We start from the raw sequence: 22,127 nt of genomic DNA on the forward strand, positions 1-22,127 counted from the left end.
ATCTCATCGAGAGCGAAAATGTCAATACTTTCACTGCCTTTGAAAAAATTCTTTCCAGTGCGAATCTCCTCTCATAATGGTTTTAATCCGACTCATCGCGCTACGATTAATCACTTCTCTGGCGTATCTCCACAGCGCACATGCACACGTCACATTGAATCGCCAGTGCTGGCATGACTACCCTCTTCTCACAGTCCAACTCTCGTGCCATCTCAACGGAATACACGAGATGGCACATCCCGTACAGACATGGCCAAAAGAGCAAGAAGAAAATTTCCCATGGTCTCACACCCCCATTTGCACCCCCTCTCTCCCATCCCTCAACTCCCCATTGTGCGTCTACACAAGCACAACCTTTGCTTCTGGCCGAGGTCTATCCATCTTCACCACTCCAAACCTTGCCAATCATTTTGCCTCTCTGCCTGTATTCCACAATGCATCTATCCTAGCAGAACAAGACATCAACGGCGACACCGGAACCTGGCGAACAGAAACAATTCCAGGTAAAGGCATCGGCATGGTGGCTTCCCATACACTTGATTTCGGAGACCGCGTCACGTCATACACGCCTGCGTTTCTTGCCGTCCTCGAAGATGAGTTGGGCACCCTGAACCGCGAGAAGTGGTGGCGAATTGCGATTTCCCAGTTGCCTGACGGCAAGGACGGCGAGGAGAGTGTAAAAGACAAATTTATGGGCCTGGCGACTGTGTATGGTGACGAGAGGGTCAAAGTGCAGGATATAGTCAAGGCAAACACCTTTCAGCTTGAAGTACAGGGTATAAACCACCTAGCAGTCTGGCCAGAAACGAGCCGACTGAATCACGACTGTGGACCAAAGTACGTTCTGTTCTATGCCTATGGCCATCCTCCCTAGAAAACAAACACCTATCGTATCCCCCGAAATAATTTGAGCCGTTCCCTGTCACACCAATAACAACAAACCCTATACTAACCTTAGCCAAAAAACAGTGCACAATATGTAATCGACCCAACAACTCTAACCCACCACGTCCATGCAACCCGCGCCATCCCCCGCGGCCACGAGATAACAATCGCGTACACGTCCCCCTTCGACAGCACCGCAGACCGGCAATCCCATCTTTCCTCCTTCGGCTTTACATGCAGTTGTGCACGCTGTACTTCCGATCCCTCGTTCTCCTCCACCACTCACTCCTCCTCAGACCGCAACTCCAACTCCAACCCACCCCCAAACTCCGACCCCACCCTCTCCCTCATCCACACCCTCCAATCCCACCTAAACGACTACACTCCGTCCTCCCCCGCCACGCCCTCCATGGCTGAACACCTCCTGCGCCTGCACCACGAGCAAGGCCTTGAAGGCTTCATGGATATGGCATACGGGTTTGCGGCGCTGACGTATAGTAGTTTTGGGGAGGAGTCAAAGGCGCGCGAGTATGCGGCGAGGGCGAAGAGGGCGATCGAGATGAAGGATGGGGTTTGGAGTGCGAATTGGCGGGTTTGGGAGGCGGTGAGGAGGGAGGGGGTTAAAGGGCATTGGAGTTGGAGGAGAAGGGTGGAGGGTTAGGCGTTGGCGAATGGGGCGTTGGATAAGGATAGTCTTTTTGCTAGAATTTCGCAAGGAGTGGTAGTTATGGGTTGTGTGTTATAGACGCTTTTAGGTAGTGGATTCGATTTCCCGAGCGCGTTCTAGGATACGAGATTTCCACTGCTGATAGTTGTCTCGTTGGCGCTCGCCCAAGTAATCCGTGGCATCTTGCATCATGGTTGCCAAACCAATGTACTCGCTTCCTCCACCTCCCATACCTTTTCCCATCCCCTTTACCGCTACAGCGCTGGCCCCTGGCTGATCTCCCTCGGTCGTCTCCACACCCTGCACAGCCTCCCCACTCCCCTCGGGCAAAATGTTCGAAAACCACTCCATGTCCAACCAGCCCTCCTCATGCACCATCGGCATCAACGCCTCCATCACCAGCAACATCTCCTCAGACGACGTCGTCTCCCCAACCGCTGTCTCACAAAGCATACGCACAGCTCTTTCGCTCCACACGGCATAATGTTTTTCCGACACGTCAACATCCTTCATTCGGGCGAACACATAAAGGAACACCACAGCAATCAGGCCTAATATCTGGGTGTCTGTTATCTCGTTCCGCCTCGAATCCGAGCCTCGTGAGCGTTTACTCGGCGTCTCGGCTCCAGCAGCAGCAGTCGTCCTAGCCAGCAGTGGCAGTATGGTTTCAACGCCCGTGTATATATGCGGTGCGGCGGCTGGATACTCAAATGCCTTGACTAGTGAGCGGATAGCAGGCATGACCCATTCTGGCGCTTCTTCAAATGTATGCGCACCGCCTCGTGTACTCTTTGGTGTTCTTCTCCCGCTCGTCGGTGTTCTTGACGGCGTGTTTTGCGTGGAGTTCGTTGCTGCATCTCTGTTCTTGCGTGGTGTTTGAGGTTGGTTGGGAGTCGTTGTGGACGGGGGTAGCAGTGCGCTTGTGAGGTATGCGTAGAGTTTCTTGTAGATGCGTGGGGCGCATGGGGGTCGTGATGTAATGGTGGGTAAGTTGAGTCGTTTCTTGAGCCTGTAGAAATCAGGCGCTTATATCTGGACACCTTCTATGATGATAATTACCTTTCACAAGCTAATTGAGCGCAGGCATAGGGTCGTGCTATCTCTTCGTCTGGTTTCAAGGAGCTTGCGACGCTGCGGGAGCGTGCGAGAAATGAGAGGGCGAGTTCGAGGAGTTCCGGTGGCAGAGGACCGTTGAGGGCTGGTACAAGTCCGCTAAGTGCTTGTTCGACGCTCGCTTTGCTCATTGTCAGGTCGTGTGGAAATTGTGTGAAATGTCTTGAAGGTGGACGTCTGTCGTGACGAGGTTGACGCGTTCGACCTGGATGGACAATTCACGTGTTCACGTGTTCACGGAAGCGCTAGGTCGCTTTAGGCCATAGATACTTGGGCAGTGTTGGTAGTGTATCATTCCAGTCGCTGAAATCGATGTATCTGGATCCTGGATACATGTTCTATAAGCATGATAAGATGTTTTAAAAAGGCATAATCGCGTCAATCGTGCGCCGTCGAGTCAACTATGCACAATTTTGCCTGTAATGATCTCTACAGACTTCTTCCAATATGCTCCTACGCATGACTCTTCGACTACACAACCTCAAATTCATAGTAGACGTATGCTGTGTACTCTTGGTCCACCAAATGACCTGCTTGTTGCATATCGTTCGTCGTGGCCGTATCGTCCTTCTTGATACGACCCTTGTTATCGCGGCCGAATGCGTTTCCCCCGAGGTACGAGTATGCTGCATCGAGGTTCGCTTTTGCTTTCTTTGCTGCTTTTGGGTCCGTCTGCCCTGTGTCAGTTTCAAATCGGCGTCTTATATGCCATGCATCCTTACCTGCACAATTCCGCACACAAAATCCAACGGCAATCCATACCGTAGCACCGTCTCAACAAACACTCTTAACGCAAGTACGTGGATCCATATCATGGCGCTCTCGCTATATCCCGTCCTGCCCAACCGGAGCGCCTCGCCCCAAAGCTTCCTCTCATCTTTCGCTAATTGATCTGCCTCCTTGGCTTCCTCTTCCTTACCACCTTCCTTGTATTTGTAATCTCTCGGTGTCCATCGCTTCTCCCTGCACTTATGTACAAACTCTGTCGAATACTTTTTGAACGTTATGACGCTGAACAACGTGAATTCGCCATCCGCTGCCAACTTGTTTGCCGACCGTGGTACAACCATCGGACATAGCTCTTCGTATTGCTTGTAAAAGTCCTTGACGACAGTGTTGGGAACAGCGACTAGGTGTGTTTCGAGGTATTCTGAGTCGCGGACGAGGGCAGAAGGAGGGACAATGTTGACAAGGGATTTGGTGGCAAGGTTCCCGGTGCGTTTGCGTTCTGCGGCTGCGAGGGCGGATTTGGTCTGGGTATATTGGGAGAATTTGGATTTGACGTCGTTGTCAATGCCTTGGATTTCCTGGACATGGTCAGAGAGAGGTCCGAATCTTTGTGTGGAGAGCGCTGGCTACTACCTTTTGTAGCGAGTCTATCAGATCCTTGATGGGCTTGTCTGCGCGATACTTGACCTTGTTCCACTGGAAACTCCGCAGGTACTGGTCGACTGGCTCTAGAGACTATGTAAGCTGCGGTGCTCTCCCCACCAGGTTCAACAGAAGCAAGTCGGCTTACTGTCGTTGATTGTCTTCTGCTGTTGCACCTTCCCTTCGTCTCCGTCCAATATCTGCCTTAGGCTCTCCCCCACCTTGCCAACCACACCCTCACACACGGAATTCAGCTTGGCCAGATCATCCGCCTGCTGTACGAGCGCATCCAGAGTGCCAATCTTGAAGTTGGGTATGGCAAAGGGGGAGGTGGTCCCTACGTCATTGGTCACGGTGCTGCGCAGAGCTGTGAGAGCTTCGTCGACGTGGTTTGACGGCGAAATGGACGTCGGCAGCGACACGAGTAAATACGTCTTGCCCTTTGACATGGTTGCTGCGAACTGTCTCGGCGGGCGGGCGGTCGGGGCGCAGGCGCAGAAAAAGCCAGGCAGTATGGGCGTAGGCGAAATGGGGGAAGAATCGCCGTATGGGTTAATGGGATGCGGTGGTTGTCCTACGGGGAAGCTGCGATAGCTTTAGCGTTAGTGTCGGCCTGCCGTCATTGGCGTGGGTCCTCGAGCTTGTATATAACACCGCCGACCGTCAGTGCCCGCCCTTGGGAGAGAAAGAGTCGCATCCCAAATCTCCCTTCTCTTCTCCACAACCAGAAACTATGGCGTCGAAAAAAGCGGTTACAGTGCTGCGTCCAGCCCTCAATGCCACTGGACCACGACTTTTGAGGGCAGAATTCAAGCACACGGCGCAGTTCTCGTCAAGATCCCGTGTCAGCCGAGTGGGAGCCTCACAACCCCGCAAGGTCGTCGCCATAGAATCACAACTACTACATGTTCGCTTTGCCTCGTCAGAGGTAGGAGAGAAACAGCAGGGACCCAGTAGGACTGGGCTGTATGATTTGCATAGCAAGTATGGCGCCAAGTTTGTGCCCTTTGGCGGTTATGATATGCCAGTGCAGTATAGCGATTTGAGCATCATTGATTCGCACAATTGGACGCGCGAAAAAGCAAGCTTGTTCGATGTCGGTCACATGTAAGGACATTTCAAGAGGACGCAATTGGCAACGTCTGACGACTGTTTCAGGGTTCAACATCACTTCTCTGGACCAGGCGCTGAAGCCTTCCTCGAGAGCATCACTCCGTCCTCCCTGTCCACACTTCCAGAGCGCCAATCCACCCTCTCCACCTTGCTACATCCTGGAACAGGCGGTATTGTAGATGACACCGTAGTCACACGCCTACCAGGTAAATTCTACGTTGTCACCAATGCTGGTTGCCGGGAAAAGGACACGGCCTACTTCAAAGAGCAGCTCGAAGCCTGGAAATCAGCGCACCCAGACCAGCCCGTTGACTGGAAAATCCTCGATGGCCAAGGACTCATCGCCCTCCAAGGCCCCTTATCAGCCGAGATCCTCGCTCGCGTGCTAGAAGAGAAGTCCAAAGCCGACTTGAAATCTCTCTACTTTGGCCAATGCAGCCCCGCGACTATCAAAGGAACCGACGCAGAAGTCCTCGTCAGCCGTGGCGGCTATACAGGCGAAGACGGTTTCGAAATCAGCATTCCTCCCTACGCCACAGAAGCCATCACACAGTTCCTGCTCGACTCCTCAAAAGACGAGCTTCGCCTCGCTGGTCTAGGCGCGCGCGACACCCTCCGTCTAGAAGCGGGCATGTGTCTCTACGGCCACGATCTTGACGACACCACCACACCTGTCGAAGCGGGCCTCTCTTGGATCATCGGCAAGGATCGCCGCGAAAAGGGCGGCTTCCACGGCGACTCAGTCATCCTGCGCCAACTTAAAAAGAAGTCAGAAGGCGGCGGCGTGTCACGGCGGCGCATTGGTCTCATCATTGATGGCGCGCCTGCGCGCGAAGGCGCAAAGATTGTCAACGATGCGGGCGAGGAAATTGGGAGTATCACGTCCGGGTGTCCCTCGCCGACACTGAAGAAGAACATCTCAATGGGATATATCAAGGATGGCATGCACAAGGCTGGAACCGAAGTACAGGTTTTGGTCAGGGGAAAGAAGAGAAAGGCGGTGGTGACGAGGATGCCGTTTATTCCTAGCAAGTACTTTAAGCAGCCTGCAAATATCAAGGCTTAGGAGTGACAGAATACATCCAAGCAGAGCGCTGTTTAAAACATCACCCACATACATTACTTCTGCTTCTCCATTGTGCTTCTCGCAAACCTGATCCCACTTTATGCCTAACTTATGCCTATGCATAGTGCTGTGGCTGAAGACTAGAGACTTGTAAATTATGCGGTAAGCATGAGGGGCGTGATAGAGCGCTCGAGTGTTAGGGAAGCCTGGTGAACCATTGAGTGCGGCGGTGTAGAGAGGGACAGATTGCGCAAAGCTAAGGTGCGTTGGCACTTAAATGGGAATTTTCGAGTCTGGCGGGTGTACACGTTGCTCGTTTAGGTTTTACTAGATGACTGCACTGCACTCTACTGCACTGTGGTGTGGCACAATAAAGGGCTTGCGTTGCGAGGTAGTAATAGCTGTGAGACCCTAATAAGTGAGTGCAAGTCGCACTTATGCAGCTTAATTCTACTGCATCGCGCATTATGTTGTAGTTATATGCTCGTGTGTCTGTCTAGGTGGTGGCACGTAATAATTATTAGGCTAGTCAAGAGAGAAGAAGTTGAGCAGAGGTAAACACATCGACCATCAATAGAAGAGCATGGATTGGATAAAGAAACATGATAAAGACAGCTTGAGATTGTATAAGTCATAGCGAGAGAAAGACACATGATAAAGAAACATTGAGACACATAAGCAAAGAGGAAGGAAGAAGTAATTGCAGTCATGAAGTTTGATTGGTATGATAAAATGACTTGCTAAGGCCCGCCGGCCATTTAGAACCCTTGACTCTTTTTCTTTGAGACTTTGAAGACGACCCTTGAAGACCCTTGATAAGAACCATTGAAGACACCTTTGAGAGCTCGTAGTTCATTCATCCTCAGAGCCTCACTCCTTCTACCTCTCGTGTTTGTTTCGTTCTCGTTTCGAATCGACCGGTCGAGTGCATGCATCCCATCCCTTTGTTCCATTGCAATCCCTCAGATTTGACCTGAGCCCTGTGAAGAGCCGCCCTCTGAGTGATGCCACACTTTCCAAACCCTTATTCCACTGCAATCCCTCAGATTTGACCTGAGCCCTGTAAAGAGCCGCCCTCTGAGTAACGCCACACTTTCCAAACCCTTTCCTATTGCGATCATCTCAGATTTGACCTGAACCCTGTGAAGAGCCGCCCTCTGAATGATGCAAAAAGCCACAAAGACATTGCAATCAGCCCAGATTTGACCTGAGCCCTGTGAAGAGCCGCCCTCTGATCGATGCAAATGCCAAGTCCTCATATACTTGTCCACTCAGATTTGTCCTGAACTCCGAAGAGTCGCCCTCTGAGTGATGCAAGTAAATTCACAGTGACCAAATCCCCAAAGCCAGCCTTGTTTCCAAACCATATTGTAGCTGCACTCGACCGGTCGTAGTTATCGAGGGGGGGATGGAATTGGTTTGCGAAGGAGAGTCGAAGCAGCCTGCGCTCGGGAGCTTTCAGGTGGCTGGTTCTGTGTTGACTCGTCCATGATGACTGAAGATGTTAGAGTGATAAGACAAAGAGAGAGAAAGAGACTTACTGAATTATCACCAAGGGTATAGTGAATGGCACTTGACAAAGTGATGATGTTGAAGTGATGTTGTCATGTCATCTAAGTGTTGGAGTGTTGATAAAGTGATGTTGAAGTGTTGATGAAGTGTTGTTGTCATGTCATCTAATGAAGAAGTGATGATGATGAATTGTTCATGAATTGTTCATGTTGTATGATCAAGTCATCTGATGTTGAAGTGTTGTTGTCGTGTGATCATGTGTTATCATGAAGACACGATGAGTGATGTCGACAAGACATACAACCTTCAAACCATTCATGAAGAATGATCAGATGTTGTTTCGAAGATGCATGTCTTGTATATCTATCAAAGGTGAGTGTCAAGTCAAATGTGTAAAGGACTTGTCGAACTTACTTGGTCATGTCAAGTGCCAAGACCCGAAGAGTGAATGTACTCAAGCCATGTTGCCATGATGAAAGGCCAAAGTGGAAGTGAAGAAATTGGAAAAAGAAGAAAAGATTCGGAGGAATGCTTCCAATGCTCAAGGCTACTGGAACTCTTGATGTATTGGCCACTGAGTTGGTGTGCGATAGTGAGAAATTGTTGTCTTGGGGAGGGAGGAGGCAGGCTTATATGTTGCCAAACTGTTGGTCCGTGCAGGGTACGGCGCCAGCCTCGCTTAGCAGACACTAGCGTGCCTTCCTTCGGGTATAGATGCTGTTAGAAGGCCGTGGGTGCTAGTTGAAGACGAGGTGACTGCGGATTTGCGTGGGCACGGGCGTGGACAGCCGGGCAGGACACGGAAAGAGGTAAGATTAGCCGAGGGCAGCGAGCACAGTGTGGCATTTTGAGGTGCTGTGGAAGAGGGTGGATACTGAATGGCGAGAAACGATGGCAATGAGCAGCCCGTCGTGGCTGGATCTGAAGTCATCAGGACCGGAGCCAGTAGTATTTTGACTTGTTCGTGTATTGTGACACAATGCGGTGACAGAAGATGAGTATGAGAGACCTGGCAGGCAGAGCTTCAGTCATGGAGTCACTGACAGCACTGGGGCAATCACAGCTTCAGTCATGGAGTGAGGAGCAACACCGGGTCAGATAGCTTGGATCATACAGTCAATAGTAGTGGAAGAGCAAGCAGAGCTTGTAGTATAGAGTCGCCGGCGTCATCATCTCACCAAATCGTGCCCGGAGACAGTGAAGAACCTCTGAACGCCTTGCCATCAGTGAAGGAATAGGAAGCAACAAAGCCAATGTCATTTGAGCAGCGCCTCTACACACTGACTGGGAGGCGCACTTCAACGCTTCAGTGAGCATTATTGCTGTCTCAGTGGGCAGTCAGGATCTTGAGGGCTCAGAGCGCGTCACAGACAAGCAAAGCAGACTCAAGAACTCGTACACTACTACGGGCAGTATACAGATGAACACCAGCTATGCTAACAGTGACACTTACATGCCTGGCATAATGGAAGCGAGCTGAAGGAATCGAGCACCTCTGTCACGCTCGTCACGAGCTGAGCACTCAGAACACCTAGCAGGCAAGCAAAGCAGACCCAAGGACTCTCACACAGCAGCCGATAACATGCCTCTCACAGGTAGTACCAGGCGAACACCAGCTACACTCACAACTGGCAAAATGAAACCAAACTCAAGCACTCAAGTACTCAAGCACTTCCATCACGCTCTTCACAAGCTGCACACTCACCTCTACGCTCTACAACCACTACAGTACAAAACCGGTTTACAGTAGCCATATTTATCTAAAGTAGACCAAGAAGTGGTTTAGGTAGAAGAAGTAAACCTAAATAGGGTTTATTATACCATGTATTCCACAAAAGTAAACTACTTTTATTTCTACTTCTATTAATCTACTAGTATTAGTAATAACTAGTTTCCTACTAACTATTTAAGTATTTTACCCCTCCTTTCTTTAATCTTCTTTACCACCTCTATCACCACCTCTACCACCACCTCTATCACCACCTCTATCACCACCTCTATCACCACCTCTATCACCACCTCTACCACCTCCACCACCTCCACTACCTCCACTACCTCCACCACCTCTATCACCACCTCTACCACCTCCACCACCTCCACTACCTCCACCACCTCCACTACCTCCACCACCTCTACCACCACCTCTACCACTACCTCTACCACCACCTCTATTATCACCACCTCCTACTAGTAAAAATATCATGACTTATTATTATGTCATATGTGCGTATAGCGTGAAGCTAATCTTTTCTACCCCTTTTAGTCTTAGTTAGGTATTATAGCGTATAATAGATATAAAACTACTTTTTATACTTAATTTAAACCACCTATAATAAAGTAAACCACTACTTTAAACCTATTTACAGGTATACACGAGGTCAGTTTACACCTATATAGTAAACCCCTAGCGTACCATTCTACAGTAAACAATTTTTTACCGTAGTGAACAGCACACAAACGCCACAACGATAAGCCAGCTCATGCCCACAGAGCCCCAACATCTCAACAGCGCAGAGCAGCTAACACTCAAAACAACCCAGACTCAAAGACAAACAGCGCACACACTCCCTCACCACACTTGTCTCACGGGCAGCACGACGACCGGTATCAGCGGTAGGAATACCATACCCACACCATCAGCGAGATCACAGGCAGTGGCGCACAGGAAGCAAGATTTGGGGAATCACGTACAGCAGCTTCGTTCATGGATTATACGTAGCATGGCTTTGATACAATTATAAACTATATCTACATCCCAAGCGGCACACACACAACCCAACGTCCAACCCAACGTCCAAACCCAGCCTTGAGGACACACAAACCACATAGAGCAAGACCCCAACCCCATCCTCACCCCCACTCACACCACCACCAACAGCCTCGCATCCAGCAATCGCACACAAACCACATACAGCCAAACCTCCATCTCACCCAAACCGTCAACCTCACAACCCTCCAACTTTTGCGGCGAAGCAGCAACACTGAGAAAGTAGAAGACGTGCTAGATCGATACGGCAAGTTTACAGACTGTATGTGATGTTGATAATATAGTCCACCACTGATTGTCTTCCCGGGAAGGCTGCGGTGACTTGTTTTGTGATGGTAGGATAGCGATAGTAGTATAGCTGGTAGATTTACTATATTTGCCTATATACTATACTGTATCCCAGCAAAAATCGCCCTCGAGATTTTCACAGTACAGCCTCAACACCTGCTCGCTCTCATCACATCACCTTCGTACTACCTCGCCACACCTCCAACCTCATCCGAAAAGCTCGACCCAGGTACTCGATACCCCATACCCAATCCATCATCCCAATGGCATAGATAAGACCTACATGCCTCACACCAAGGACTGACAAATCTCTAGGTATGCCATGACCACACGACATGGCACGATATGACACGACACGAGGCTATATCCATAAGAGAGAAGGAATGGAGGACAGCATATGTGTAGACTATAAAACGGGACGAGACGAGACGAGACGAGTCTTTGTAGAGCCCCTCAGAGTGATATCTACTCTTCATGTGTTCCTCAAAACGGTGATTAACAATATCACAGGTCCATCTCCACACCTGCAAAGGTGAGAATAATACTTTCGCATCCTCAACCAACACACATCACACAAAAGAGCGTACTCTCCCACCCCCAACATCCCCCGTGCAGCTTCCTTTCCCACCCAAATCCTGCATCCAATCGCCAAACCCCCCATATATTACATCGCTCCCACTCTTCAATCCCCATACAGCGCTCGATTCCTTTGTGTCTCCAGATCCGCCGCACTCATCTGCGACGCCGCACCCTCACCACTTCGCCTTGAGATACTAGCACCCGCCAAAGCCAGGCCCGAGAGCCTGCCTTGGGACGACGAGGATGAAGCTCCACCTTGGCTTGAGTGCCAGCCCAGGGGTTCTTGGGAAGTGTCGCTAGATAGAGCTTCCGTGGATGTGCCATGGCCAGGCTGTGGCGGCGTAGGACGCTTGAGACGTTCGAGCGCGTCAAACAGCTCCATCTCGATGCAACAGCGGGTTTTGATGGCTTTGACGGCGGGCCAGACGCTTCGCTCGCCCTTGAGGATGAAGTAGTCAATGACTTCTTGGGTTGGATGGTCGAGGAGCTTCGGAAAGTCGGTGCGCTGGAATTTGGGGACGAGGGTGAGTTTCAGTCCAGGGACGAATTCGTCGAGTATCAGACAGGCTAGTCCGGACAATATACCGCCACTTTGAGGTTTGTGCCGTAGACGATGATGCATCTCCCTTGCGAACTCTTGTACCAGTATCACACTAACCTTCAACAGTCCACGATGCTTTGGGTTTGGCTCGTGTAGATCGGTCCGTAGCAGTGGAGCAATGTAGGGCTGCGCTTGCGAGATGATGAAATGGTTGACGTTGAATTGTACACGGATCTCATTGAGGGGCGAAGCATTATGATTCGGTCGGCTTCCAGGAGGTTGGAACGTTGACATGCTTGGATGCATCCAAGGTATCTCCGCCCCGTTATAATTCTTGCACATGACTGTTATCGGACGATCCAATTTATTGGAAGGTGCGGCATTGGATGCGAGGGCTGCTGACCAAATGAACTGGGGAGATTTAGTGCTGCAATGGTCATTGACAAGCTAGAGCAACATACAACATATGGAGCGGTGAGGTAATTCAGCACTACAGGTTGTCCGTTCCTGCCAGTGATGATGATGTTCAGCACCGTCCCTGTCCGCAAAAAAGCCTCGTCAAATGTCATATTGCCCAGGTTTGCCTTCAACATTTCCTCCAGGACATCAAGATCGAGGAAGTGGCCGACATGCCACCACCTTTTCAGACGGCGAACCAGCGTTGCAAGGCGCCCCAGATAACCAGTGTCTTTCCTATAGGGTCGGTTTGTAAACGCCGTGAGATCAATGTTCTTCCCAGTCAAACACCCCGGGAGCTCTTCACGAGTGTGAACACCCACGAATGCAGCGACGAGAGCACTTGTAGAGGTCCCTACAATACATCGGGGGAGTAGTTTCTGCTCCAGTAGTGCTTTAACAACGCCGAGATGGCATAGTCCAAACATAGCCCCGCCTTGCAGTATAAGAGCGGAATGGCCGAACGATCGTTTGAAACTGGTTATTGTAGACTCTTTTTGAGAGTCCGTATACCCATTTTTCGACGTGGGATACTTTTCGATGATGTTAATAGCACCGATGACTTGCAGCATGTATTCACCAATGATCCTCTTCGTACCGTAAAACGCACGATTATAAAGCTTTGGGTTTGCAATGTTACCGAGGTTGCGTATGAGACCCGTCTGAACCAGATTGATGAGGGTATGAATATCAATGCCTTCTGGATCATTTTGCGCATCCACCAAGAGGTTATGTCGGCTTTGGATCATGCGGTAATCGTAGTATTTGCTGTAGTTGCTCTGGCGCCTGGGAGATTATTTCAGCGCCTGGCCTACTAGAATTCTGGAGAACAACACAACACAGTTAGACGTACCAGGCATCATAAGCCAAGTGTTTGTCCAGCATATTTGCAGCCTCCTGCCACTCTTTGTAAGTTTGCGCAGACGCCATGGATGCGAGACATTTCGTAGTCGTGCTCGGGGACCACAGCCAACACCAAAGTTGCTACAACGCATTAGGGAATGGTCTCCATGCGTTCAAAAAGAACGCCTTCGCGGATATACGCACATGGATGCCGGCGGAGAGGAACCACACGAGTGTCACAAGGATCCGCACCCAGGAGTCATTGACCATGGTTCTGACAGGACCGCATGGAGCGGTGGAGGTAAGTAGAGATGTTCGATGTAGCGATGGCGAAATGCGGTCATGCGGAGAAGGGTTGCCATGAAGCAGTCAGGCGATGTTCCTTGAGACTGGTGCGCGGGCTTTCACATGCGCGACGCGAATGCCAACCGTGGGAACGTTGCAGGAGCGACGCCAGGTTTACGGTAACATTAGCAGCCATGCCAGGCTAGGGTAAAAACATAGACGATGCAGGCAAAGGAACCCTCGTCTAAGAGTAGACCGGGATAAGCAGAATTGAACGCGTTGTGATGGATTGATTGTGGGATGTGTTGTCAGGTGGCATTGCACTGTGGTACATCCTACGCCATCGCGGGCGAGTGGCACAGTAACTACTCGTTATCTCGGCTAGTTTGAGGATCACGTTACTTGTCTTGTGCCATCAAGAGAGCCAGGATGTAGCAGTGGCAAGTCACATGATACTCAAACTACCCGAGCGCATGAGTAGTGGAGGGGGTCCCGCACAGACCGTATGACGCCGTGCTGCCGACATTTCGCTTCTGTGCCTGCCAAGACCAGAGAATCCGTGGTTGGCCAATCACATCAAGCAAGACTCTCCTCGTCGACTTACTTAGTAGGAGTAGCCAACCATCCCGACTATACCGGTATTGGTGACCATCAATACAAGCCATCCAAAGTCCATACTCCTACTTGTCACGTCGAGAAAAACTGTCGACCACGGAACTTCAGCATCGCATATACAGACCATCCATCTTCACCAGCTTGCAAAGATGCCAGGATCATCCCTATGGCTCCTACCCCCACCCACCCACCCCCTCCACACCCTCCTCCCCACCCTCATCTCCCAGACATCCTCACACTTCCACTCTCCCCACCGATTCCTCCCCCACATCACCCTTACTTCCGAAATCTCTGCATCGTCATACAGCTCTGATCCACAAGCATGGCTTGATGCGCTCCATCTGCCGTCTACCGACGGCGTGGTGATCACTTTCCAACAGCTAGCCAGCGAAGATGTGTTTGTGAGGAAATTATACGTCCAGTGTGCAAAGACCGCTGGGGTGCGAGATCTTGCACGTGTGTGCCGTCAGGAGGTGGAGGGGTTTGGAGAGGAAGAGGTGGCGAAAGGGTGGGCGGAGCAACAATATAATCCTCATCTGAGTCTTTTGTAGTATGTCCACGCTAGCTCTCACGGTTGTCACCTTATGCTGACGTGGAAAGTCATGACTGTCCCGTGGTGACTGAAACGGAGTTGTCAAGGGTGGAGGGCATGGCTATGCAGTTGGGTGTTGATGTGCATGGACACGGTGAATTGGGTGGGTGGAAGGGCGGCAAAGTGGTGCTTGTGCCGACTGATCAACCCATTGCTCAGTGGAAGCCGATTGCGGAACGACATCTATAGAGAGAGCACATGGTCCATGTATGCATGTCCGCGTGCGAAGTCGTCATCACGTGTATACACTGCCTACTCTACATTATGAATTAGTCTCATAGCTAAGCAGGCAGAGGACTTTGGGGAAGCCAACTTATCTGTAGAAGCTAAGAGACCGACTTACCCCACACGGGCCCCCAAAGACCGCATCTGGATGCGGCTTACGGGTTGTGCGTCATGATGACGCGGATCAATGATTGATTGTTCAATGAGGGGAACGTTGGGGGAAGCTGTGTCCCATTAGGACATGTTGAGGAGCAGGGCCAGAGTAGGCGATCAACTGTTCCCAAGTGACGCTTAACGTTAGTCGTATACATTGGACATGTACTGGCCTTTGCACCGCCAAGTCAAACAAAACCACGCTTTGTTTCAAGTTACTTCAATTGCTCGTTGAGTTACTACGTAATTGGTATATTATGATGAAAACAAGCCATTCTGGTGTGGCTCAGACGTGAGGACTCCGTCACACTCATCTATTTCATGAAACCAGCCTTGCCATCACCATCGGCATCAACCTTGGGGTTCAACTAATTGAGGTCAGCATGTGTACAACACTAAGATCGGTGCAGTCATCCTACCTTGTCCATGAGACTGGGCTTTTTGTGCGCACCTGCATCGTGTGAGTTGGTCGTCGACGAATGATGAGGCTCAAAGTGGGACTTGTCCTCAGTTAGGGCACGGGGCAGGTTACCGTCTTCGTGGTCACGATGTGCGAGGCGGTCAGACTCGTTGCGAGTTCCACCAATAACGCCGTCGGTACCGTGGTGAGCACCAGTATGGGAAGTTCCGGAGTGAACGTTGTTACCGAGGACACCACCCTGTGTTGAGGATCCAGCAAGATTGCCCTGTCCCATAGCGCCAGTATCGCGAGCATCGACGCGGCCATCGTTGTTGCGATCAAGAGGGTTGGCAGTTCCGTGAGAGTGGCCTGAGGTAGTTGAGTTAGTGGTGAGTCCTCCTTGCTTGATGCCCGCGTGAGAATGATGGTTAGGCGTAGCATCATAGTCACCGTGGCGGGCATGCTCCTTACTGTGATGGCCCTCCTTGTGCGAGAGACCGGAAACGGCTCCGAGACCTCCAGCAGTAGTGCTGCCAATGTTCTTAGGGACACCCTCGAATTCGTCGTAGCGCTCCTCACGTCCGGTGAGAGATCCGCCCTTGGACTTGAATTGGTCCATGGTCATCGCTGGCAGAGCAGTAGTCTCGTGGTGAGTGGCCTTGTTGTGGTGAACCTCGTGGATGGGCACAGTAGTGTGGACAACACTGGGCTGGATGGTCTCCTTTTGGACGACAGGCTGGATCGTCTCATGGATGTGGTGATGAACGTGCTCACCGCCGACAACAGGTGCCACGCTCTGGCTGTGGGAGGTGGCATCGACACGCCTCTCATCCTTGAATTGGGCTTGCTCAGCAACCAAGTTCTTCTTGGTGGACTCGTGGTCACGGTGGTCAAACTCGCGGTGCTGGACAGCACCAATCTTGGCTTCGTGCTTCTCTGGCAGAACCTCGCGGTCCTTGACTGGCTGCACTGTGCGGTGGTAGTGGTCCTGGTGAACCTCCTTGTCAATGGCAGTGTTGACCTCCTCGTGGACATGGGGCTTGATGGTCTCTTGTACGACAGCGGGGGCTACAGCCTCGTGTACGGTGGTGTCATGGTGACCTGAGCGGCCCATGAAGTCGGTGATGGCTGCCTTTGCCTTGTCCATTGTGATTGTGTGGGGGGAGGGTGGTTGATTGGGGGTAGTGAAGTTGGAGTGAAGTTGTGGTGGTGGGTATCAAGGAAGATGATTGTTTTTGTTTATGTTTGTGTGTGTGTGATGATGATGACGGCGGAGGAAGCTGCGGTAGGGAGTACTTTATACGGCAGAGCATGACGTCCCCCAACAGTAAACGCACAACTACGTAATCGACATTTGAGATTCAAGCACAGCTGGCAGACCGTCTCCACTCTTTGGCCATCCTACACAAGACGACTGTACTCTTAGAGTACTACTCTACTCTAGAGCAGCTGCCTTGTTTCCATCGCTGTGTTCAGAAGCAGCCATTGGTCGACGAGGCAAGGTTACCACGATCCGTTAGCAGGTGGTCGCATTGTAAAGGTCTCCGTGGGGCTGTTGACAGCGGGCTCGATACGTCAGGCAAAAGGTGTGATCCAATGAGACAAAGGCGCCACAAACCATTGCTCGATCGTGAGCTAGTTGGACAGCAGCGGTACGCTTGAGATGACGGAGGACGCTATGTTACGCGCTGCAACCGTAATTCCCACGCGTTCCGCCGGCGTCTTTACGGGAAATGCAGTCATATTGCAGTGTGTGTGTGCATATTGCAGTGTGTGTGTGCATATTGCAGTGTGTGTGTGTGTGTATGAGACAGAGACAGAGAGAGAGAGAGAGAGCAAGAACAAGATTGATTCCCTCGTTCCCAATCAGGATAGGGGATGAGGCTGGATGCATAGGTAGAGTAGGAATGATTACGGTTGTAGCGTTGTGTGTACTTGCTGGAGTTGGATGCAGATTGCTGTGATCGCCATAGGACATTCCTGTTACCGTATGTGTTGTAGTGGCGATGATCTGCACGGCCCTCGACCCTCCCCCGCTATCCCTGTGCAGATCTTCTGATCCATGGACTTCTTCCACACCCCCATCTACACAGTGACACTGCACACACAGTACACACAGTACACACAATACACACAGTACACACAGTACACAGTAAACAGGACAGAACGGGAGATACTTACACAGGTATATCGCATTGTTTATCAATGTGCATGCATAGAACATCACCATCATCCCAGCCATCTCCGCAATCACCATGGCAGATGGCCCGCCACCTCTTTGCTTTTTTCTATCCCGTCCCGTTTAGAGTCTCTTTGATGATCATTCCGGTAATGGAACTGTGGTGCTAGGTAGTCGGGTACATGGCTCTGCTGAAGATGGCTTGGTAACTGATGCGATGGGGATAAATCAGTGGAGCCGTCCGCAACCAAAAAAAGTCACCCTTGTCGTCATGCCGGTCTACCTTAGTCTCGATGAGGACAACCCTTTATCCCTCTTGCAGCGTCATGGGTGTAGTGCCACACATACCGTACACACAACACAGTGCATGCACATACACACACTCTCTCTCTCTCTCTATCTCTGCTCTCTCTTTTCTCTTTTTCCCTGCAACGAGAGCAGAGAGCAGTCCCTGGCCAAAGAAAAGGGACCGACGGCACATAGTCGACGTCATCGAGAGGCGCCACACATCAGCTGTGGCCGGGTAAGAAGTACCAGACTGAGAGGAGAGATAGTCTTGGGTTAGCCCGATTTGCTTTAGCGGCAGGGAGGGACTGGAAGGGGCCTGACACACCCCACCAAGATGGAAGGCAAGGACGACTGCAGTCTGGATCCCACGGCGGCAGGAGCCATCATGCATGCACATACAGAGACAACACCACAGACATGCACACCACAGACACAGGGATTCATAGACACACACACACACACACACACACACACAGGTAGAGTGCAGCCACCATCTGCTTCTGACCTGAGCTGAATTCATCTGGCGTGTCACTCGCTCTTTTCTGCCTCATCCCTCCCCTGCCTGATTCTAGAAGCAATTCGTACCTAGTTCTCCCAATATTGCCATGTTTGTCCTACGCGAGCGTCTGTGGACAAGTGCGTCCGACTGCGTCATCATGTCGTGAACCTTTGGCTCCTTTGCCTCCCCATTCTCTCAAGTGCTACCAATTGACACAAGCACCTCAAGCTATCCGGAACAACTCACCTGACTTGCTCTGCCCGCTCTCAACTTGCTCTCTCTTACCTTGGCTTTTTTTTAGGTACACTTTCCCTGAAAGCTAGGCGATATGCAACAGAAGATCAAGGCGGTCCTGCGCGGCTCACGTCGCAGCAAATCTCCTTCGTCTTCATCACCACGCCAATCCTACGAGTCCTCGGAAGCATCCAGTCCACGTACTGAGCGACATTCTACCCCTACGGATGGGCGCGCTCGAGAATCTTTGCATCACCACAATGGGCCTTCGATTGCCAGCCATAGCAACCCACCCGTGAGCGCTGGTCACTACGATCAACATGGTAATGGCATAACAACATTGCACTCTTCCAAAATCCACAACACCCGTCCACAGCCCACAACATCTTCAACAACTTCTGTCGACCCTTCCATTGCCAAAGATTATCATGCCTATCTACCCGCCTTACATCACATTGGACAAAGCGACAGCAGGCAACACGTCAATGGGGAACATCATGTGCCTGATCGCTATAATACCAGGAAAAGGTCTTCACTCGATTCCGGCCGAGATAAACCTCTCCCAAAAGCACCAGGTAATCAAGTCATCTTCGACATTTGTCTGACAGCATACTGACATCACTTTCAGCATCCTTCAATTCGACACAAGGACGAGCTAGGGGGCCATCCATTGGTTCCAGTGGCATAAGTGATCTGCATAACGGCAACGTACAGGATTGGAGAGCGAAGCAAGCAGCTCTCCTGAATGGTGTAGTAAATTTGCAAGACACTGTCGATGTGGAGAAGGAAACGACGGTCGCAGCACGTAAGTACCTGCTCATACTCCATGCTCATAGTCTTATCCAAGACTCCTCCAATCTCGCGTCAGGGCTAACAAGACCCAAGCTGTCGTACACGAAGTCATCAAGCCCCACGAGCACGAAATCATACAGCACGAGATTCATCGCGAAATTCACAACTACTCGTACTACCACCGTTTACAGCCAGTCTTGCACACGGAAGTGCTGCCACCGCGCCACTTCATTCCCAATCCGAACGGCGAGGGGCTCATTGAGATCACCGCTGACGAACTGCCGTCACGTACAGGCGAGAACAGGTGGTGGGAGATTATGCAAAAACAGATACCACAAAGCTACGAGGCTCAGTCGAGATGGCGTACGGAACCCGAGGTCATCCATGGTAAATCGTACATCACAGACGAGGGTTTTGAGCGCAAGGAGACGACCATCATCTATCCGCCGGCTTTGGAAGACATGACTGATTACGAGGGCGTTGTACAACCAGTTCACTTCGACCACAAAACAGGTGAGCGCTGGTTGGGAGAGGTGACGACCATGGCGAAACTTAGGGATCAACACGAGCATGACGCACTTGCGATGAAGGAATTGACAGAAAGCCTACCAGAGGTTCCCGATAGCCCTTCTGTGAAGCGCAAGCCAATTGGAATGGCACTGTGATGTGCAGTGGCAGGAGGAGCTGCGAGGCGCGACGAGTTCAAGATGAAACGGGCACGTTTGTATGCTAGGAGGAGAGAGGCAGTGGAATCGTAATATGCCCTCGGCTAGCCAACATTTGTGCATTGTGATTGTTACAAGAGAAAGATTTGTGGACATGATAGCCTCATTGAATCATCCCAGATTCTGCTCATGCTACCTTTTGTACCAGGTTCCTCGTCGTGGAGAGGGAAGAGGATGGCCAGAATTCTTGGAATTGAACTCGCATGACGACTGCGCGCGGTAGGTATACTTTCAACACAACCATCCTTTCTTCCCTTGTCAGATTTCCAGGCTGCGGGTCGCAAGCACATGCGCCAAATAGCGTCTGGAGTGCGGCGGAAGCCGAAGCATGCCGTTTACGATTAAGCGACAGGCACATGGGTAGGCAGGAGCAGGATATGAGGAAGCGTGGGGTCGGGTGGGTGTAGTGTGGTGTTTGTCTAGGCCCAGGAGCCACAAAACAGGGAACACGGCTGAGACTGGAGAGCGCGGATTAAGAGTGGCCCAGATTGCTTGGGGGGAGATCTTGGGCTCGGCTGGGGATGGGATTTGAGATGATGATGATGATGAAAATTGCGACATTTATTGCTCGATGCGTAAATAGGCGGGTAGACGTGACGGCTGCTCCAACGCCACAAAAGTCTAGTCTGCCTAGTTACCGGTTCGTCCACAGTGAAGAGTAGGTAGTAGGTACGATAAGCGCAACCACCCCACAAAGGCGCTCCCCTCGTTTCTGCAGGCCAGGTAATAAATCCAACCAACCCAGCTATTCCACAACCGCCAATAAACAGATGAACAGTTGATCCACCTCTCTTGTGTGTCGGTCGGCAAAAAAGGTTCCCTTGACCCGACTCTGGCAAACCGCCCAGCCTGACCTCCTCCGATGTACAATTAAGCCCCGTGGCGGGCGGCGGGGTGGAGAAAGAAGCCTGGGGCCTTAACGACGGGCCTAGAGTTGCCAAGTTAGATCTGCCCCCACTTCACAGAGCTCGCGCGTGTGGTCATTGGAGAAGCTTTGCGGGCCAAGGCTGACACAAGAGATGGTGGGGTTTTTTCGCTGCGCCGAAGGGCCTGGGGGGGGGGGCGGATTCGGCGTCTCCGGTTGATGTGGTGGTGCGGTGGTGCAATGCGATGGCGAGGGTGGTGGCAATGATGGTGGATCTCCTTCTCACGCAGGGACTTGGCTACAAAAGTTCCGGGCATGAGCATGGGAGCAGAAGCCATGGAGACAAACGAATGGCCGCAATGGTGAGCGAGGAATGTTGGAATTCCCCCCCCCCACTCCCCCCCGCCAATGCCCAGTCTCGATTATGGCCTAGCGTCGAGTCCCTGGTATCACCAACCCTTGCGGCTACACTCTCTACCTATCCCGGGACGCATACGCATGGCCGACCCAAGACCATGGTCTACTACTACCTACAGACTGTCCTATCCCAAATCCTGTAGCCAGAACCTGGCGAGTAAGGCCGAAAGGAAGACGAAAAGGGCGTTCACGTCGTGCCTCGGCTGGAGAGACTCGGTCTTCACAGGACAAGTCATTGGCTCCGTAAAATCACGACACCAAGCAACATGCCATGGCCAACTTGGATATGCCCAGGGTAGACCAGGAGGGGCTAGGGCGGTCTACCGCGTTCACTATCAAGTGGAGTCGCAAACAGCTAGGTAACTGCAGGGCTGAGATCCCTCCAACCACGCTAAAAAGGCCTACGGAGGGTTTATCAACACGGCACACCCACCTTGTCCTATTTCTTCGGTCCTTCGCCGTTATTGCACCATACCGTCGATCGCTTTTTCTGCTGATTACACTACTACGGTACCTACCTGACCCCCAAAACACAAAAGCGTTTGCGAGCCCAAATCTCGGTTGATGGGTTTCAAAGTCCAGTTCTTTGCGCTTCTCCTCAAAACCATCCTCTGAAACTGATCGCCTCGCCGACCTCCAAATAGAATCTACTCTTTT

General features: G+C 51.3%; 10 protein-coding genes across 10 annotated transcripts; 5 read left to right on the forward strand and 5 right to left on the reverse strand.

Moving 5' to 3' along the window:
• Positions 1 to 76: 76 nt before the first annotated feature.
• Positions 77 to 1,546, forward strand: IAQ61_005745 (uncharacterized protein; the record flags this gene model as incomplete). The annotated part of the gene is made up of 2 exons (XM_066096921.1): positions 77 to 837; positions 970 to 1,546. The coding sequence occupies 2 exons, from the start codon at positions 77 to 79 to the stop codon at positions 1,544 to 1,546; spliced, it is 1,338 nt and encodes a 445-aa protein (XP_065952913.1).
• A 90-nt stretch (positions 1,547 to 1,636) lies between these two features.
• On the reverse strand, positions 1,637 to 2,796 carry IAQ61_005746 (uncharacterized protein; the record flags this gene model as incomplete). The annotated part of the gene is made up of 2 exons (XM_003836220.1): positions 1,637 to 2,561; positions 2,612 to 2,796. 2 exons carry the CDS (start codon positions 2,794 to 2,796, stop codon positions 1,637 to 1,639), a joined length of 1,110 nt encoding a protein of 369 aa, XP_003836268.1.
• A 340-nt stretch (positions 2,797 to 3,136) lies between these two features.
• IAQ61_005747 (uncharacterized protein) lies at positions 3,137 to 4,485 on the reverse strand (the record flags this gene model as incomplete). The annotated part of the gene is made up of 4 exons (XM_003836219.1): positions 3,137 to 3,337; positions 3,388 to 3,972; positions 4,028 to 4,122; positions 4,185 to 4,485. The coding sequence occupies 4 exons, from the start codon at positions 4,483 to 4,485 to the stop codon at positions 3,137 to 3,139; spliced, it is 1,182 nt and encodes a 393-aa protein (XP_003836267.1).
• A 213-nt stretch (positions 4,486 to 4,698) lies between these two features.
• On the forward strand, positions 4,699 to 6,751 carry IAQ61_005748 (uncharacterized protein). The gene is made up of 2 exons (XM_003836218.2): positions 4,699 to 5,143; positions 5,195 to 6,751. Exons 1-2 carry the CDS (start codon positions 4,770 to 4,772, stop codon positions 6,213 to 6,215), a joined length of 1,395 nt encoding a protein of 464 aa, XP_003836266.1. The 5' UTR covers positions 4,699 to 4,769; the 3' UTR covers positions 6,216 to 6,751.
• Positions 6,752 to 8,542: 1,791 nt separating this feature from the next.
• IAQ61_005749 (uncharacterized protein) lies at positions 8,543 to 9,258 on the reverse strand (the record flags this gene model as incomplete). The annotated part of the gene is made up of 3 exons (XM_003836217.2): positions 9,181 to 9,258; positions 9,009 to 9,049; positions 8,543 to 8,749 (listed from the first exon to the last, which is right to left on the reverse strand). Exons 2-3 carry the CDS (start codon positions 9,042 to 9,044, stop codon positions 8,543 to 8,545), a joined length of 243 nt encoding a protein of 80 aa, XP_003836265.2. The 5' UTR covers positions 9,045 to 9,049; positions 9,181 to 9,258.
• A 1,010-nt stretch (positions 9,259 to 10,268) lies between these two features.
• Positions 10,269 to 11,058, forward strand: IAQ61_005750 (uncharacterized protein; the record flags this gene model as incomplete). Its single annotated transcript, XM_066096922.1, has 3 exons — positions 10,269 to 10,414; positions 10,557 to 10,756; positions 10,898 to 11,058. Coding segments are annotated over 3 exons (507 nt in total), but the record flags the coding sequence as incomplete, so codon positions are not given.
• Positions 11,059 to 11,190: 132 nt separating this feature from the next.
• IAQ61_005751 (uncharacterized protein) lies at positions 11,191 to 13,832 on the reverse strand. The gene is made up of 4 exons (XM_003836215.2): positions 13,406 to 13,832; positions 13,212 to 13,342; positions 12,364 to 13,144; positions 11,191 to 12,313 (listed from the first exon to the last, which is right to left on the reverse strand). The coding sequence occupies exons 1-4, from the start codon at positions 13,469 to 13,471 to the stop codon at positions 11,465 to 11,467; spliced, it is 1,827 nt and encodes a 608-aa protein (XP_003836263.2). The 5' UTR covers positions 13,472 to 13,832; the 3' UTR covers positions 11,191 to 11,464.
• A 301-nt stretch (positions 13,833 to 14,133) lies between these two features.
• On the forward strand, positions 14,134 to 15,051 carry CPD1 (2',3'-cyclic nucleotide 3'-phosphodiesterase; the record flags this gene model as incomplete). Its single annotated transcript, XM_003836214.2, has 2 exons — positions 14,134 to 14,651; positions 14,702 to 15,051. Coding segments are annotated over 2 exons (699 nt in total), but the record flags the coding sequence as incomplete, so codon positions are not given.
• A 224-nt stretch (positions 15,052 to 15,275) lies between these two features.
• On the reverse strand, positions 15,276 to 16,786 carry IAQ61_005753 (uncharacterized protein). The gene is made up of 2 exons (XM_066096923.1): positions 15,491 to 16,786; positions 15,276 to 15,439 (listed from the first exon to the last, which is right to left on the reverse strand). The coding sequence occupies exons 1-2, from the start codon at positions 16,616 to 16,618 to the stop codon at positions 15,386 to 15,388; spliced, it is 1,182 nt and encodes a 393-aa protein (XP_065952915.1). The 5' UTR covers positions 16,619 to 16,786; the 3' UTR covers positions 15,276 to 15,385.
• Positions 16,787 to 17,915: 1,129 nt separating this feature from the next.
• IAQ61_005754 (uncharacterized protein) lies at positions 17,916 to 21,217 on the forward strand. The gene is made up of 3 exons (XM_003836212.2): positions 17,916 to 19,246; positions 19,300 to 19,476; positions 19,557 to 21,217. The coding sequence occupies exons 1-3, from the start codon at positions 18,766 to 18,768 to the stop codon at positions 20,126 to 20,128; spliced, it is 1,230 nt and encodes a 409-aa protein (XP_003836260.1). The 5' UTR covers positions 17,916 to 18,765; the 3' UTR covers positions 20,129 to 21,217.
• Positions 21,218 to 22,127: the final 910 nt, after the last annotated feature.

This window comes from Plenodomus lingam (assembly GCF_022343315.1).
Source record: "Plenodomus lingam strain CAN1 chromosome Unknown contig_23, whole genome shotgun sequence".
NCBI classification, from domain to species: Eukaryota; Fungi; Ascomycota; class Dothideomycetes; order Pleosporales; family Leptosphaeriaceae; genus Plenodomus; species Plenodomus lingam.

What these genes read in the sequence shown, in the direction of transcription:
- IAQ61_005753 (XM_066096923.1), bottom strand. Translation starts at nt 16,618, where the DNA reads ATGGACAAGGCAAAGGCAGCCATCACCGACTTCATGGGCCGCTCAGGT. An exon ending in AGCCCAGTCTCATGGACAAG is followed by an intron (nt 15,440 to 15,490) that starts GTAGGATGACTG and finishes GACCTCAATTAG; the next exon opens with TTGAACCCCAAGGTTGATGC.
- IAQ61_005748 (XM_003836218.2), top strand. Translation starts at nt 4,770, where the DNA reads ATGGCGTCGAAAAAAGCGGTTACAGTGCTGCGTCCAGCCCTCAATGCC. An exon ending in TTGTTCGATGTCGGTCACAT is followed by an intron (nt 5,144 to 5,194) that starts GTAAGGACATTT and finishes CGACTGTTTCAG; the next exon opens with GGTTCAACATCACTTCTCTG.
- IAQ61_005754 (XM_003836212.2), top strand. Translation starts at nt 18,766, where the DNA reads ATGCAACAGAAGATCAAGGCGGTCCTGCGCGGCTCACGTCGCAGCAAA. An exon ending in ACCTCTCCCAAAAGCACCAG is followed by an intron (nt 19,247 to 19,299) that starts GTAATCAAGTCA and finishes CATCACTTTCAG; the next exon opens with CATCCTTCAATTCGACACAA. An exon ending in GGAAACGACGGTCGCAGCAC is followed by an intron (nt 19,477 to 19,556) that starts GTAAGTACCTGC and finishes ACAAGACCCAAG; the next exon opens with CTGTCGTACACGAAGTCATC.
- IAQ61_005751 (XM_003836215.2), bottom strand. Translation starts at nt 13,471, where the DNA reads ATGGTCAATGACTCCTGGGTGCGGATCCTTGTGACACTCGTGTGGTTC. An exon ending in TCCTCTCCGCCGGCATCCAT is followed by an intron (nt 13,343 to 13,405) that starts GTGCGTATATCC and finishes AATGCGTTGTAG; the next exon opens with CAACTTTGGTGTTGGCTGTG. An exon ending in CACTTGGCTTATGATGCCTG is followed by an intron (nt 13,145 to 13,211) that starts GTACGTCTAACT and finishes ATAATCTCCCAG; the next exon opens with GCGCCAGAGCAACTACAGCA.